Genomic DNA, 17,887 nt, shown 5'->3' with positions numbered 1-17,887 from the left:
GATTTCAGCAGCGCAGGAGCCAAAAAAAAGCCCCAAAACTTCTAAACTGCATAAAAATGTGTTTATTTTATTTGAAAAAACGTGTTCTTTAATAGCATTGAACTTGCATGACTGTACAGACAGCCAACCATATAGCAGCTGAAATAGCTGCCTATGCTATGTATGTCCACATCAGCCCAGATGTAGAATATTGCTACAGGTGAAGAATATGGTGTAAAAGTTAACTTATTTCAATAATTCAACTAGAATTTGTTGTAAAAGTTAATTTATTTCAATAATTCAACTAGAATTTGTTGTAAAAGTTAATTTATTTCAATAATTCAACTAGAATATGGTGTAACAGTTAATTTATTTCAATAATTCAACTAGAATATGGTGTAAAAGTTAATTTATTTCAATAATTCAACTTAAAAGGTGAAACTAATATATTACCTAGTCTTATTACATGCAAAGCAAGATATGTTGAACCTTTATTTGTTAAAATTTTGATGATGGAATTGTTTATTGATTTCATAAAATATTCTCCAATTTATTTTTTATTTGGGGTTTTCAAACTGTGAGCCATGATCAGAGAGCAGCGTCTTGCTGCTGCAGGTAACTGCTGGACGCAGATGCGTGACGGACACTGGCTGATTTATGGTTCCGCGTTGCACCAACGCAGAGCTTACGGCATATAATGCGCCGCGTACTCAACGCCGTAGGCTACGCCGTCGATTTAACGCGGAACCATAAATCAGGCTTAACGCGGGCGCATTTGTCAGTTTTCTTTTCGTCTTTTCAACTGAGCACGCAAACACAAACTGAGGGTGCAATGCTTGCTTATGCACCCTCGTTGAACCGGGCCTGGCATAATATGTGTCCGTATTGGTTCAATACGGAACTTTTAATTCCAATTCCCAAGCCCTACCTGGAGGTGAAGCCCGAGTCCTCCCCGCAGCGCTGTCTGGCACACACATAGAAAGATCTGGGCACAGACGCAGCAGGTCCTGTTGTCCCGCCACAAAGATTTTGCTGGCCTTAATGTTTCCTGTGTTTTATTTTGTTCATTATTGTTAAATTTAGTGTTGATGTGTGTGTGACAGACGGGGCGTTAATGAAAATACGGGAAAAATCGCGTCCCGTATTAGTTCAATACGGGACGCAACATTTTTTTCTCAAATAAAGGACAATTCCGTATTTTACGAGACGGGTGGCAACCAGGGTTAGGATCAGTGTTGTGCTAGTTACTGAAAATAGTAACTAGTTACCGTTATTAGTTACTGTGAGTTTAATCAATCTTTAAACTTGTTTTGTCCTTAAGAAACTGTCACATGCTCTGTTAACAGAAGTCACAGCAGCCACTTCCTGATCTGTCTACTGTAGTGTGATTGACTCAATCACACGTTATCACTTCAACCCATTGTCTACTGTTCACTGCCATATATGGTCATTTCCTGTCAAGTTTCTTAATAAAAGCATCATGCAGAGGGGAAGCATTTAGGAAGCATTTTGCTGTCAGGGGCTCTGCCCAGCCCCCGGGTCTGGCAGTCAGAAGGCGCGCCGATTTTTTCCAGTGGCCAACCGCGGTACTGCAACCAAAAATCCCATGCGGCCCAGAAAGCTTTTTTCCCATAGACCGCAATAGTAAAAGAGAAGCCTCTAAAACTGTTCACAGGACACCTCCAGCTGCAATCCCCGGCAATTACTAATCTTTGTATTCTATATTTTTAAATCATGGACTTTATATCCGTCAAAAATGTTTTATAACGGCCAGAAAAGTAAAAGAAAAGTCTCTTTCTGGGCGTGACGTCACGGCTGACGTCACAGCCGTGTCCGAGCATTCCACGGATGTTTTATATTAATATATATTATATAATTATATTATATTAATACATTAATAATATATGTAATGCTATACATGTAATAATATACATTAATTAATATATTATATTAATACATATTATATTAATATTCGCGTCATTGCCCCGGGGCATGATGGGAGGCCCCAGAGCATCATGGGAGGTGACTCAACTGCGCATGCTCTATGGGCCGCTGTATGCGGAAGTAAACCCGGAAGTGAGAGATTTTTTCGGCGGATGCGCTGGCTGAGCAGAATGCATTGAAATGAATGGGCGGCCATTTTTGACGTCCGATCCAGTTCTATTAATACATCCATGGCTCTGCCCCTGTTGCGTTGCTCTTCCCCTTCTGCAGAAGTGTGTTAAAAGACCATTCAAGCCAGTCTCTGTCTTTCCTCGTTACAAATTTATGTAATGTTGATTTAGACCTAACAGTTACTTCATTAAAAAGTAACTCAGTTAGTAACTGAGTTAGACCAAAAAGTAATGTGTTACTATGAAAAGTAACTTTTTAGTTACTTTAAATAAAAACATTATTTTAAATGTTCCCATTTCATGCCCCTCTAGCCTTCATTTCAGCAGGTACTGTATGGATTTGCATTGTGCATCGTGTTCTGCATTCTGATTGGCTAAACAGTCTCCCCGCTTTTTCACTTCCTGTGTCAATAACGTTGGTCGCTTAGCAACAAGCTGAGAACGGCCAATGAGCTTCAGCAGCAGCTCAAGAACCTTTGATGAATCGTTCATTACAGTCTCAGATATAATCCATGGTAGCACGTCGGTTTATAAGAATCTTTTTGCCCAGAATGAAAAAAGAGCGTCAACAACGACCCATAACTATTTTCTTCTCTGGAAAAAACACACCTGCACCGCGGCTTTAGGAGAAAAAGACGCTACAGGGTCGGGATGCAGCGGCTCAGAAGAGCAGTGGAATACGTGCGAGGCGGTGCTGATCTCCGCAATTTGAAGCCTTCTATAATAATTATAAAAGGAATTTCACTTATCACGGGTTCTTTTTGTAACATAAACCCTGTGAAAAACCAGGGATTGTTGTAATGACAATATCTCCACGTTGAGAAACTCGCCTTTTCTTGGCTCGCCATGACCATGATGTTTTTGAACGCATGGCCGCTACGTTTCCTCTGGTCTTCGCATGTGGGGGAAAAAAGCTTCACTGTAGCCAGAAATAACGGAGTAACGCACCGTTTGGTAACGGTAATTGCGTTACTGAATTTAAAAAGTAATGCGTTAGAGTATTAGTTACTGCAAAACTAACGGCGTTACTTAGTCCACACTGGTTAGGATTAGGGTTCTTTTCCTCTGGCGAACGCCTCGTGAAATTATTATTTTGTAATGAAACAACCAAATTTAGTTTTTCTGCTGCCATTGTCTCCTGTCCGTTTGTAGCGAGTGACAGATGCAATCGCACGTCTACACCGTCAGGGGCGTGACTTTGATTGACAGCTCATGAATCAATCAGATTGGATGAAGAATGACAGAAAACACGCTGATTGGCCACGGAGGAGAGTCTTTGAGTAACCAATTAGAGACCAGCATGAAGTCACATGGAAGAAAAGTTTAAGAACATAAATAAACACTCATTTGGCCGGCGCCCCTCGCCATTGAAACCTCTGTATTTCTGTCTGCACAAAAAACAACTCTGAATAAACCCAGTATGGGATGGGAAGGCTTGAAAAATTAAAAGTCAGACACATTTTATGAGTGCACAGATGTGATAATTACTTTTTTTTTATGTAATTTATGTGTACTGTGTCTATATTTTTTCTTGTAATTTTATTGGGGGCGGCGCCCTAGCGCCCCTGATTGACAAGCCGCCACTGCTCGTGAGGATGGATAAATAAAAAAGCTGAAAGTTCATTATGACCCTGATGTGAGTTGATCACATAACCTTCTGATCTGGAGTCGGACGCGCTGCCATTGCACCACAGAGCCTTTTCTGATGTGGTCTGAGGTTGTTTAATTAACACAAATCTAATCATTGAGGGCAAACTATGGAAACAGGATTTGGAAGTAGATCAAAGTATGTGTATTTATATATATAAATATATATATGATTGTCGAAGGACAATCATTAATAATTAATAAAGTAGATTATCAAATTGAATTATCAAAATTACTTAATCAAAACGGGGCACCACCTGATTTAATCAAGAAAAAGATAACTAAACTAATAAACAGCAAAAATCAGTCTCAAGGTAGATTATTCTTCAGAATAATAGTGAAGGGAGGAGTTTGAACAAAGGCCTTGGCAACAACAGTTGTGACAAATAAGCACAAACAACTTCTCTCATTCAAATTAATCAGAATTTATTTACACAAGTGTCAAGAAGATGATAAAATAACACTTCGGATAAATTCTGATGGCTAAACTACCCAAAAACAACAACTAACTAAACATGTACACAAAACTTCAGATTACCTGAAGGGGGGGTGGGGGTGGTAGTAGGAGCAGAATGAGGGGAGAAAACAACAAGATAAACAAACACACTCAACTAATGAGCACAGTTGTGACGGGATCACCAGTCCGGCTCACAACGTAAAACTAACTTTCAAAATGTGTTACTAAGTTTCTCTGCCCAGACAAAGAACAGCCTCTTACGTGAATCTTTGTAAATGAAGAGAAAGTGGTTTGATCCGGCCGGTCAGTGTTTCTTGAAACAAAGAGTAGTTACGCTCAGCAGGGGATCCTGATATAGAGCGTCTCTCTCTCCCTCCCGGTCCAAATGAGGACCAGTGTGGATGAGGGGAATACATGGGCACAGCAGTTGGGCCTCCTTCAGCTCCAGGTCGGTCCAAAGGCGTTCACGTCGAGGCCTGCAGGGACCCTGGTTCGGCTCCTCTTTGGGCTCAGAAAACTTGCGTGCCACTCGCTGCAAAACGGACAGAGCAGAGGAGAAGAGAGCTTTTCCTTTTATAGCTGGCCCAGGAAGTCAAGGCCCCCCCTGTGGCTTGGGGTCTGTGTCCAATCAGGGGATGTTCCTTATCACTGCAGGGCTTAGATGCAAATCCTGGTTGAGCTTTGCGTCCATGGGGTTTCCTTTGTTCCAAACCATGCGGTCAGGTATCATAAACTCGAGGCTGGTCTCAGCCTGAGGCCCCAGAACTGGGCCTTAAAGCTGACCCAAGGCCTCAACTGTTCATATAATCACACAATCCATAGTTCATATGGGACTGTGGCCCAACAAATATTTCTCATATCTTTTCTCATCATTTGTATTGTGCTGGCCGATCGAGATGGCTGACTTCCTCATTCTGCGCTGGGTGAGAGGATGGACTGGACTTGTGGGTGTATATGTACGTGGAAATGTGTGTATCTGTCTATTATTTTACACACACACACACACACACACACACACACACACACACACACACACACACACACACACACACACACACACACACACACACACACACACACACACACACACACACACACACACACACACACACACACACGAGAATGCCCGTAATGAATAAGATTGTACACAGTAAATAATGAATGCTTTTATGTATAGATGAATACAGGGTAAATAGTGTTTATATAGTAGAGGGACATGTAACTGCAAATGGCAATAATCACCCAGGTATCTGCAAATTTATACTTATGTATACCACAATATGTTTACACTGTGTAAAATTGTTAATATGAATTTGTGACATCTAATAACAAGGGTCTATGTGAAAACATGGTATTGAGTTCAAGGGGTAAGAGAAGTTTTTTTTACTTCCTACTTATTTTCAACATGTCAAAACTGCTGCTGCTTCAAACAAAAAAGAATCTATTGCATTCATTGTTCAAGTATGTTTGAGCATGTCTGTTACTTGCACTACCATCATGTTCAAAATAAAGACTTTTGAACTGAATACTTCATTTTCTAAATCTGGTTATAACTGAACAGCTCTTACACTTGTAAGAATCTGCTGCTTTTTAAAAAAAATATTCAAAATGTTTCCCACAATCTAACCACAAGAATTATTTCTTTCAAACTAAATTAACTAAACTACATTGGTGCCTTTTAACTGAACTCTCAAAATAAATGATATCAGCACTGATCACAGATGTACACTTTTTATCCAGTGTGAATACGTTGATGTCTCGTCATTTGATCTTGCCGGGCAAAAGCCACTCCACACTGATCACATCTGTAAGGTTTGTCTCCAGTGTGAATACGTTGGTGACTCGTCAAATGACCTCGCTGGGCAAAAGCAACTCCACACTGATTACAGTTGTAAGGCTTCTCTCCAGTGTGACTACGTTGGTGTCTCGTTAGAGCACCTTGCTGGGCAAAAGCCGCTCCACACTGATCACACCTGTAAGGCTTGTCTCCAGTGTGAATACGTTGGTGTCTCGTTAGGGCACCTTGCTCGGCAAAAGCTGCTCCACACTGATCGCATCTGTAAGGCTTGTTTCCAGTGTGAATACGTTGGTGAGTCGTTAGGCTACTTTGATGGGCAAAAGCTGCTCCACACTGATCACACCTGTAAGGCTTGTTTCCAGTGTGAATACGTTGGTGACTCGTCAAATGACCTTTCCGGGCAAAAACCGCTCCACACTGATCACACCTGTAAGGCTTGTCTCCAGTGTGAATACGTTGGTGAGTCGTCAAATCACCTTGCCGGATAAAATCCGCTCCACACTGATCACACCTGTAAGGCTTTCCCCCAGTGTGAATACGTTGGTGACTTGTTAGAGCATCTTGCCGGGCAAAACCCGTTCCACACTGATCACACCTGTAAGGCTTGTCTCCAGTGTGAATACGTTGGTGACTCGTCAAATGACCTCGCTGGGCAAAAGCAACTCCACACTGATCACAGTTGTAAGGCTTCTCTCCAGTGTGAATACGTTGGTGTCTCGTTAGAGCACCTTGCTGGGCAAAAGCCGCTCCACACTGATCACACCTGTAAGGCTTGTCTCCAGTGTGAATACGTTGGTGTCTCGTTAGAGCACCTTGCTCGGCAAAAGCTGCTCCACACTGATCGCATCTGTAAGGCTTGTTTCCAGTGTGAATACGTTGGTGAGTCGTTAGGCTACTTTGATGGGCAAAAGCTGCTCCACACTGATCACACCTGTAAGGCTTTTCCCCAGTGTGAATACGTTGGTGACTCGTCAAATGACCTTTCCGGGCAAAAACCGCTCCACACTGATCACACCTGTAAGGCTTGTCTCCAGTGTGAATACGTTGGTGAGTCGTCAAATCACCTTGCCGGATAAAATCTGCTCCACACTGATCACACCTGTAAGGCTTTCCCCCAGTGTGAATACGTTGGTGTCGCTTTAGATCACCTTGCTGGGCAAAAGCCGTTCCACACTGATCACAGCTGTAAGGCTTGTCTCCAGTGTGAATACGTTGGTGACTTGTCAGATGACCTTGCTGGGCAAAAGCTTCCCCACACTGATCACATCTGTAAGGCTTGTCTCCAGTGTGAATACGTTGGTGTCGCTTTAGTCCACCTTGCTGGGCAAAAGCCGTTCCACACTGATCACAGCTGTAAGGCTTGTCTCCAGTGTGAATGCGTTGGTGTCTCGTTAGAGCACCTTGCTCGGCAAAAGCCGCCCCACACTGATCACAGCTGTAAGGCTTGTCTCCAGTGTGAATATGTTGGTGTCTCGTTAGGTTACTTTTATGGGTAAAAGCCGCTCCACACTGATCACAGCTGTATGGTTTATCACCATTGTGAGTTTTCTTATGGATCTTCAGGTTTGATGAAGTGGTGAAGACTTGTTCGCAATCATCACAGCAGTGTCTTTTGGATCTTCCTTTATGATTCTGTAACAGAGAAGATGACTTACATTATCTTGGCTGCATTATCAAAAGCCTTTTCAGTTTCAAGTATGGAGCTAGAACAGTCTCATAATTCACAAATGCACAGGACAAGATTCACAAATTCAAAGACCGATTCACAAATTCACAGAACAATTCACACGTGCGTAGGACAAGATACACATGTATTTTTGATGCACACACAAATATAACCTGATTTGCAAACTTTTTTTTGTCCGTAGGCTACGCTGGATTTGCGTGTGACTTTTGAGACTCCCCTGATGTGACTTGAATCACAAATCTGTTTTTTTAAACACGGAAGGATCTGCAACAAATCAGATATCTTCCTTTGTTTCAGCCAATCATAAGAGCGCACCCCATGTGGGGGACGATTTACTCGTAAACCAATCAGATTAAAGGGGCGGATACACCTGCTGTTTGAGTTGCGTCGCGCCGTTGGCTTAGAAAAGTGATTCAATATTTCGAGTTGGTGGAGTAAAGATAAATAAACAAGACAGCAACAAGGGATGGAGAGGAGATCACTGCTCTGCTTTTTTTATGATCTCGGTAAAGAAAACAGCGCGATCGGAGATGGTTTGTCGAGCCGTTCAACCAGAGCCGCCGGGACACTGGAGAGCTCCAAGTCCTGCCGATGCAGCAAATGATAATGAGAAACAGTGAAGATATTTATGTATGTATCACCACCCACCCGACCCTACTAGGTAATGAAGCCTATAATCGGGGACCAGAGAGAATGCAGTTCTGCCGAATGATGTTTAGTGGAGGCAGACATTATCTCATTACTGATTTGATTTAAATGGGACCTATTATGAAAAACACGTTTTTTCTTTTGTTAACATATATAAAGTGGTCTCCCTTCACCCTGCCAACACAGAGGAGGAGTAAATAAACCAAATTCTGCAGTGTCCGTTCACCCCGCCCGGAGGATCCTTCCAGTGTCATGTCACTTTTACGAGCCGCTCAGATTCTGCACCTGTCGTTATGTAACGACAGGATTCATTTCCATAGGTCGGCCTCCACTGCGTGAAACTACGCCCACAACTATCTCCGCTGGCCGGAGCTTCCGCCATTGTTTAGAAGCGGTGGCTGAGTTGTCGGAGGAGGCTCAGTTCTCGCGAGGAGGCTGAGTTCTCGCGAGATGTGGTAGGAGCACGAGGCAGCAGCATTCAATGTCGAGCTGAAAAATACATTTCGGTTATCATACAAATAGCAAGAATACATTAGCGAAAACTTATTTGACCGAGAGGTTATATACGTATAAATAATCTGGATCAGGTAGAAACCTTAGATTCTCTGGAGGAGTATATCATATCATTGTCCAAGAGATCCCGAGATGAAAAATCACCTGGAGCCATATCACCCCCAGGTAACACCACCACAGACCACCACTCCATCGACACCCGGTTGAATAGCTTTGAGAACCGTCTGTCCCTCCTTGAGGTCTTGCACAGGGAGATACAAGCACTGCAGACCTCCCTGGAATTCAGCCAACGGCAGGTTGAATTGCTCGCGGCTGAAAACCGGGATTTAAAAGAGTCTGTAAAAAATCTAACAGAGGGGATGAGCCAGCTTAAAAAGGGAAAATAAATCCATGAAAGAGGCTGCTTTAGACCTTCAGGCCCACAGCATGAGGGACAACCTAGTGTTTGCTGGGATTCCAGAGAAGTCTGATGAAGATCCTGAACAAACCGTCCAGGATTTCATCCAAACCCACTTGAAACTACCAGAAGATCTGGCGAACTCCATCACGTTTCACCGCGTCCATCGCCTAGGAGGAAGAAGATCGGAAGCCCAGAGACTTAGACCCTTTGTTGCCAAATTTGAACACTATAAGCAGAAGGAACAGGTGAGAAGCCGGGGACCACAGCTACGCGTATTGCCGTTCTCCGTGAACGACTAGTTCCCCCGGGAGATCCTGGACCATCGCCGAGTCCTCTTCCAGGTCCGGAAGAAGCTCATTACGGAGGGAGCTCGTGCTGTCATCACCGTGGACAAGCTGTACGTGAACGGACAACTGTATCGCGACCCCAACATCACTCCTTGGCTCTGCTAAAAGATGAGTACAAATTTACTTTCTTCTTTTCTCTTTCTTTCTCACTAAATGGTGATTAGATTAGATACAGCTTCATAAAAACTTCAGCACATATTATTGTATTAATAATTCTTGCTCTGCTAGTCTCAGTAAGTCATAGGCACACATTGGTGATCGTTTCTTTTTCTTTCTCTTTCTTCTCTATTTTTTCATTATGATTAGAATTATTTCTCTCCCCCCCACCTCACCCCAATTTCCCATTCCTTTTATAAATGTTCCCTTTTCTCTTCTTACCCTCTATGTCTCACTCTGCTGCACTTTCTGTTTGGTACAACTACACATATTATACATTTAGAATAACATGGCACACACATATGCAACAGTTCCTCATGCAACATTACTATTTACATATAATGTTACTTTCAATGATTGGATTATGGATAAATTAAAGTTCGTCACTTGGAATGTAAATGGTGCCGGGACAGATTAAAGAGATTAAAACTTCTAAATCAGATACAAACCCTGCAGGCAGACATTGTCCTACTACAAGCAACCCACCTAGTTAAAGCTTCAGCAGATACATTGGCCATGGCAGTTTCCGTTTTTTTCTCAGCCTGTTACAACTCCAGTCAAAGTGGGGTAGCGATTCTCATTAATACGAGAGTAAATTTTACTGTAAAGGACACACACATTGACTCAGAGGGTAGATATTTAATATTAGTCTTGCAAATTCAAAGCCTGAATTTATGTATTTCTAATGTATATGGTCCAAAGGTTGATGACTCCTCGTTTTTTCACTCCTTTCTCACCTCACTTTCTGCTCACCTAGACAACACACTCATCGTCGTAGGAGACCTCAACATGGTTCTGGACCCTGGAGTGGACAGGCTCAGTAAGGCAGGCGGATACAGGAGTTGGCAGTCAGCAAGTATTGTCAAGCAATATATCAATGATCTGGGTCTTTGCGATACATAGCGTTCTCTCCACCCAATCCTTAGGGACTACACTTTTTTCTCAGCTGTTCATCACTCACATTCTAGGTTAGATTATTATTTATTATTATTATTAGTCAGTAGCTCTCTGATGAGAGATATCTCAGAATCCCAAATTCACCCAATTAATATTAGCGATCACGCACCAGTTTCTTTCACTCTGGGGAAGAGGGGGAACGTACCATCCTCCAAAAATTGGAGATTTAATACATCATTGCTCAAAGACCCCGACTTTATTAATTTTTTTAAGAAAGAATGGGACATATTTTTGCAAAATAATGATCAGCCCAGAAATATCAGCGAGCGTTCTATGGGAAGCAGGAAAAGCAGTAATGCGAGGCAAAATAATTGCCTTTTCCTCAAATAAGAAAAGGAAAGATAACTTAAAAACAAAATAATTAGAATGTGAAATAAAAATGCTAGAGGAGGCCTTCCAGACCTCTGCAGATGAACATATCCTTAATAGAATAAGGAAAACTAAAATAGAATTAAATAAAATAATTGACGCATAAATGCAGTTTCTAGTACTTAGGCCCAATCCCAATTCAACTTCACTCGCCCTTCTTTTCTCCACTCGCACTTTTTTTCTTCCCTAACCCCTAAAAAAGAAGGGGGAGATTTTAGGGCACTTGAAATCTAGGGCACTTGGCCCAGGTGCCTGTCCCAATTCTCCCCCTACCCCTCGTTTCCATCCCTACCCTGATCAGGAAGCTGAGAGCCAAAAGCTGTTTTAATTTCAGCTGTAGCGCTGTTATGGCACTTTATTAAGTTTTGATATTTTTTTCCAGGTATAAAAGGTAGCCTTTAAGATCCGCAACCGGGGCTCAGTTTATCCAAATAACGCCTGTTAAGAAGTTTGCTCCGAAATTTCGAGATGTCTGTCTGCCGGCTCCGGAGCTTGGGTCCGCGTTAAATCGACGCAGAGCCTACGGCGTAGGGTACGGCGTATGGCGCGCGTCGCCGCGTACATAGACGCAGACCTTACGCTGTAGGCTCTGCGTTGGTGTAACGCGGAACCATAAATCCCTTTATTCTGGCTTGGTCTTCGGCAACTTTATCTGAAAGTGTGTAAATTACCCAGATAACAGCTGGATTACTTTGTGGTTTCTGAAAACTATTATATCAGAAACATCCAAAACAAATCTCACGGGTCACAGGATTATTTCTCTCTATTTCTCTGAGACGAGTCTACCCGTTTGCCTTCGGTCGGCGAGTCAAATCTACGCAGAGCCTACGGCGTGGCTTACGTAGGCTACGGCGTAGCTTACGGCGTAGCTTACGTAGCCTACGGCGTAACCTAACAGCCTTTACTCCTGCGCGATCTTAGCGAACAACGGACAAAAAAAAGGATTATGTACATTCACTGAGTGAATATTATGAAAGTAAAATATTGGTTTGCAATTAGAAATTTAATCAAAACGCATTTTTATGCAGAAACTAACTCAAAATATTGATTTTAGTCACAAAAAAATAAGAAATGTCAGCCACGAAGCCGCTCGCGAAGTCAGCATCTGAAAACCCTCCTTTTGAAGGGGCTATTCTCAGCCCCTAGCCCTCGTTATGCCCCCTCCCCCTAGGTGAAAAGAGGAATTGGGACACCACTACCTTCACGGGAACACGCAAAAGTTAGGGTTAGTGAAGAAAACGAGGGCGAGGGATTCAATTGGCACGCAGCCAAAGGCTCCGCCTTGGAAAACTTTGCACACGCTAACAGATCGGGAAAATATTTAGCCAATCAATTAAAAATAAACAAAGAAAAAAACAACCATAACATCTATTAAGGACCAGTCAGGGGATGTTACACATGATCCCTGTTTAATAAATTCAGTTTTTAGAGACTTCTACTATAAACTATACTCGTCACAAATTGAACCATCTGACCAATTCATCAATGAGTTTCTTGGAGAAATTAATCTGCCAAAGTTAGATCAGGAACAGGTTACGAATTTAGACTCACCGCTCTCAATAGGAGAACTTCATGAAGTTCTTCAACATATGCCCAATAATAAAGCTCCGGGCCCAGACGGCTTCCCAGCCGATTTCTATAAGGAATTCTGGAGCATATTAGCGCCAACATTTTATAACCTCTTCCCACACTTGTAAAAGTTGCCAAAAACACCTATCCAAGGCGTACCCAAAGTAAATTGAAAGCTATTCTTGAACCGTTTGACGTACATGGATGGTTCTGGTCTCTTTTGAAAGGTAACACTCTGAAGTTTTTTTCTTCACCTTTCAGAATCACTGTAACTGCTACTAGAATTGAGTAATCTAACTTTGAACACACTGAAATAGAAGGTTTTTTCTTTCCGCCTTAAATTTGTTTGTAATTACATGTCTGCATATGAGTGAATACTTGGCTTATTAGCTGGAAAACACAATGGGATCACAGCCTGAAGCCTTATCTAGTGCAACATCAAAATTGATAAAAATGGCACAGAAAATGAGTTACACTTGTTTTTGTCAGACTATGTCTAGGCGTTTCCAAGAATGGCCATTTGGAGACGCTCAGTTTTGCTCACTGGTTTTTGCTCACTTTGCTCAAAGTTTTCAGATTACGCTCAGCGCTCATGCTGCAGGTTTTTTTTTTTTTTTTTTTTTTTTTTTAAATTATATTTTTATTTTTTTTTAGCATTTTAAAGACATACGGGACAAAGACAACAAAGAAAAATCAAGACAAAAAGAACAAAAGAAGAAATGGTTACCGAAAGTAAAAGGACAACTTGTAAATCAAATACATAAATAATCAAATCAAATAAACGATGGTCATAGTGCATATGTGTCTCTTTATGTACACAGAATCCTGGCATGGCCAGCCATGCTGGATGAATGTCAGAGGTCCATGAGCGGTTGCCATATTCTGAGAAAAACATCTCCCTTATTTTTTAGCGTGTATGTGCGTTGTTCCAGACGCAAAGTGTCATTCAAGGTTTGTTTAAACAGGTTAAATGTAGGGGGTTTGTGCTGGTTCCAGTTGAGTAGGATGCATTTCTTCGCTATGTAGGATATCATAGCAATCCTCTTCGTGTGTGTGGGGTCCAGTGTCTTGTCCCGTTCTGTACCAAAAAGGTAACGTATTGGTGTACAGTCTAGAGGGGTCTGTACAACCTTGACAGTTAAGTCATGCACAGCCTCCCAAAAGTGCTGTAATTTTCTGCATTCCCAAAAGATGTGCATAGTTGACCCTATGCATGCTTTGCAGCGATGACATCTAGGGGATGAGTTAGGAAACATCTTACTTAGCCAGAGTGGCATAAAGTACATCCTGTGCATAAATTTATAATTCTGTTCAATTATCTTATTACAAGACAGTGAAATAAAGATATTCCGACACATACTATCCCACTGATCCTCACTGAGGTCACATCCCAAGTCCTTTTGCCAGATATTTTTGAGTGAGGTCCGAGAAGAGCTACGAGGGTGTAATGGAACACTGTAAATCACAGAAATTTTACCTTTTACTGATTTGGAGTTCACCAAGATCTCCTCTAGGTCCGTTAACCCCAAAGATAGTCTATGGGCTCAAATTAATGCCATAAGTATTTTGTATCTGTAAATAAACTTTGTACTTGTAGAAATATTTTGTGCGTGTTCAAAAAATATTTGTACTTGCAAAAAATATTTGTACTTGTAGAAATATTTTGTGCGTGTAAAAAAAATATTTGTACTTGTAGAAATATTTTGTGCATGTGCAAAAAATATTTGTACCGGCAAAAAATATTTGCACTTGCAAAAAAAATGTGTACTTGTAGATACAAAGCTACAAACTTTTTTTGCAAAAGCTACAAACTTTTTACAAAGCTACAAACTTTTTTTACCAAAGCTACAAACTTTTTTTACAACTACGAGTTTTGGCAGTGTTTTGACGTGCCAAAACTAACAGCCAATCAGCGATCTTTGGCACGGGTTTCAAAGGGTTTCTGGAGAGCCAATCAGATCATTGCATCGCCTACTGACGTCGCCGCCATATTGGATGTGGCAAGACTGGGCTGCAAACTAATACAAGTAAATGGACTTATTTTCATAAAGCACCTTTCTACAAAGAACTTTACATTTTACGTCTCATTTATTCATTCACACACGCACTAATATACTTGGGAAACAATTAGGCACCAAATATAATATATTTAATTTTCTCAGACGGCAAAAATTAAGAACTTTATTGATCCCACATAGGAGTAACTCATGTTATATCAGCTATAGAGAACAAGGTAGTGCCGAAAAACAATATATATCCCCCCTCACAAAAATAAGAAAAATACAGAAACATATTCTCTCATTAACAAAGCATATTTTACATCTTTACACATTACATTACATTTTATGTTATTGTTATTTTATTGTCTGAAAAATGGTTCAAATATGTTATTTTGTTATTTGAATTTTTTTTTATTCGTTTTGTTGATAAAAAAAAATATGTCTCTATTTCTGTGAGGGAGGATATATATTGTTTTTCGGCACTACCTTGTTCTCTATAGCTGATATGAATTACTCCTGTGTGGGATAAATAAAGTTCTTATTTTTGCCGTCTGAGAAAATTAAATATATTATATTTGGTGCCTAACTGTTTCCCAAGTATATTAGTGCGTGTGTGAATGAATAAATGAGACGTAAAATGTAAATGTAAAGTACAAATATTTTTTTCACACGCACAAAATATTTCTACAAGTACAAAGTTTATTTACAGATACAAAATACTTATGGCATTAATTTGAGCCCATAATAGTCGACCCTCCCCTTTCAGAGTGGTAATTAAGGGGCGTAATTGCAAATATTTATAAAAATCTTGTTTCGGGATTTCAAATTCTGATCTTATATCTGGAAAGGATTTGAGTGTGCTTTTGGTGAACAGGTGTCGGAACTGATTTATACCGTTCTCCTTCCACTTTGCAAACAGGGATTTTCCAATCAATGGTGGCAGATCTGGGTTTAACGATAAAGGGGCAAGCCTAGAAATTCTGTCTGAGACTCCACAGAACTTTTTCACATCTTGCCACGCCCTAAGAGTGTTACAAACTACATAGGTTCTTGTTACCAGGTTTAGTGTGTTTATATTGTTGATAAACGGTAGCGAGGTTATGGGTGTAGGGAGACAGAGTTCTTCTTCTATGTCAATCCAGTGAGCATTATCACGTTTTTGTACCCAACCAATCAGGCCCTTCGTCTGGGCAGCCCAGTAGTACATCTGAAAATCTGGCAGTCCCAGCCCACCCTTCTTTCTGGACTTTGTTAGAGTTTTAAAAGCTATCCTAGGAGAAGAGTTTTTCCAGATAAAGGATGTCAGCATTTTATTTGCGGACTTAAAGAACGATTTATTTAAATAGCAGGGCAGTGACTGAAATAAATAGCTGAAACATGGTAATATTAGGGCTGGGCGATATATCGAGTATAGCCGATGTATCTCGGCTTCTACTCTGTGCGATGTACAAAATGACTCTATCGTGCATATTCGAGTATAAATTTTCATTGCATTTAGCTTTTAGCCGCGGGCATTAAATTACAGGCTTTTATTGCTCTCTCGTCTCGTCTCTCCTTCTCTGAGACATAAAACAAGCGCACCCTGTTACACATGTCAGTCACGTGTTGTCGTGTGTGCATTATCATTGGCCCCACGACCAGCTCCTGGTGGCGCTGCTGGCCGCCGGTCACTTCCCCGCTTTAACTTTCCCAAACTCGGCCTGTTTGCGCCGTGAGCTCATCTGCGTGGTTGCTACGCGCGGCGGACTCTTTTCAAAGCTAAACGGTTTAGTAAAGACGGGAGGGGATGTTTTCTCCTCGCACGACGCGAACGGCTCTGTGGAGAACTGAAGAGCCGCTTAGCGCGACACGCGCAGCCGAGCCTTTAGGCTGATTTATGGTCCCGCGTTACACCAACGCAGAGCCTACGGCGTAAGTGCGCGTCGCCGCGTACTCTACGCCGTAGGTTCTGCGTTGATTTAACGCGGACCATAATTCAGGATTTTCTCTTCCAGAACTGAGAAACATTAGTGTTGCTTAAATGTGGCCACATGAAATCAATCACTATCATTGAAACAAAGTCAAACAAGACTATATTACGTCATATTTCCAACAATAAGTGAAAGTGATGCAAAGTAAAGGAGGAGAGGATGAAACATTGCAGTCCCTGCACCTACAATTTAATATAAAGGTGCTCTAAGGGGCCCCTGCTGCTCAGAGCAGCTCATCCTGGTGAAACCAGGTAAAACCTGGTCATCCTGGTAAAACCAGGACCAGAACATGTTCTTAGAAGATGTTCTTCAGACAGGGAGTCAGAGATGCAACGTGCAGTTTCTATTTTGAAATTACACTTTTTATGTTTGTGCCACTCACTGCTTAGTAACTGTTTAATAAATACAGTTTTGGTAAATTTGACTTATTCCCCCTTTTTGCGTGAAAGTTTAAAAAGGGCATATATTAATGCAGTATGAACAAGAATGTTTTAATTTAGACATATAGAATCATCATACTGGTGTGATTGTAGGCATCAAAGTGTTAATTCAAGGCTAAGGCAAAATATCGAGATGTATATCGTGTATCGTGACATGGCCTAAAAATATCGAGATAATAAAAGGCCATATCGCCCAGCCCTAGGTAATATGTTCATTTTAATTACATTAATTCGCCCGAGAAATGAAATGGGGAGCATAGTCCAATGTTCTAACTCGTCCTTAATCTTTTTAAGTAATGGGACAAAATTTAACTGATAAAGATCTTTGAGTTTGGGAGGCATATTTATACCGAGATACTTAAAGCCATTCTGAGCCCAGGTGAAAGGTGAGACGGTCTTGAGTTTGTGAGAGATTGGGGAGTTCAATAGTAAAGCGTTGGATTTTGTCAGATTTATTTTATAGCCTGATATCATTCCAAATTTGGTGATGAGGTCTGAAACTGCTGGGATCGATCTCTCCGGCTTGGTCAGGTATAAAATTATATCATCAGCATACAGTGAAATTATAATATTTGTTTTCCCGATATCAATACCGATAATCTTTTCACTGGCCCGTACGGCTTCTGCTAGTGGTTCAATCGCCATGTTGAATAAAAACGGGGATAGAGGGCATCCCTGCCGACAGCCTCTGTATAAACCAAATTTTTCAGTGAGGGTGCCGTTAATGCATATTTGAGCTTGCGGGTTGCTATACATAGCCCTAATCCACCCAATGCACTTCTCACCTAGATTAAATTTCTCCAGGACGGCAAATAGATATGACCACTCGACCCTAT

The 17,887-nt window shown here is 41.3% G+C and overlaps 1 protein-coding gene across 1 annotated transcript in view; it reads right to left on the bottom strand.

Moving 5' to 3' along the window:
• The window catches only part of LOC133460963 (zinc finger protein 665-like), a 63,079-nt gene that overhangs the window by 36,200 nt on the left and 8,992 nt on the right, over nt 1–17,887 (bottom strand). The window contains exon 3 of the mRNA XM_061741674.1: nt 5,934–7,627. Within this exon, the coding sequence (XP_061597658.1) occupies nt 5,934–7,627 (1,694 nt within the window). The remainder of the gene's footprint in view (nt 1–5,933; nt 7,628–17,887) is intronic.

Source organism: Cololabis saira, chromosome 15 (genome assembly GCF_033807715.1).
Source record: "Cololabis saira isolate AMF1-May2022 chromosome 15, fColSai1.1, whole genome shotgun sequence".
Taxonomy (NCBI): Eukaryota; Metazoa; Chordata; class Actinopteri; order Beloniformes; family Belonidae; genus Cololabis; species Cololabis saira.
This window is presented reverse-complemented; position numbering and strand designations above follow the sequence as displayed.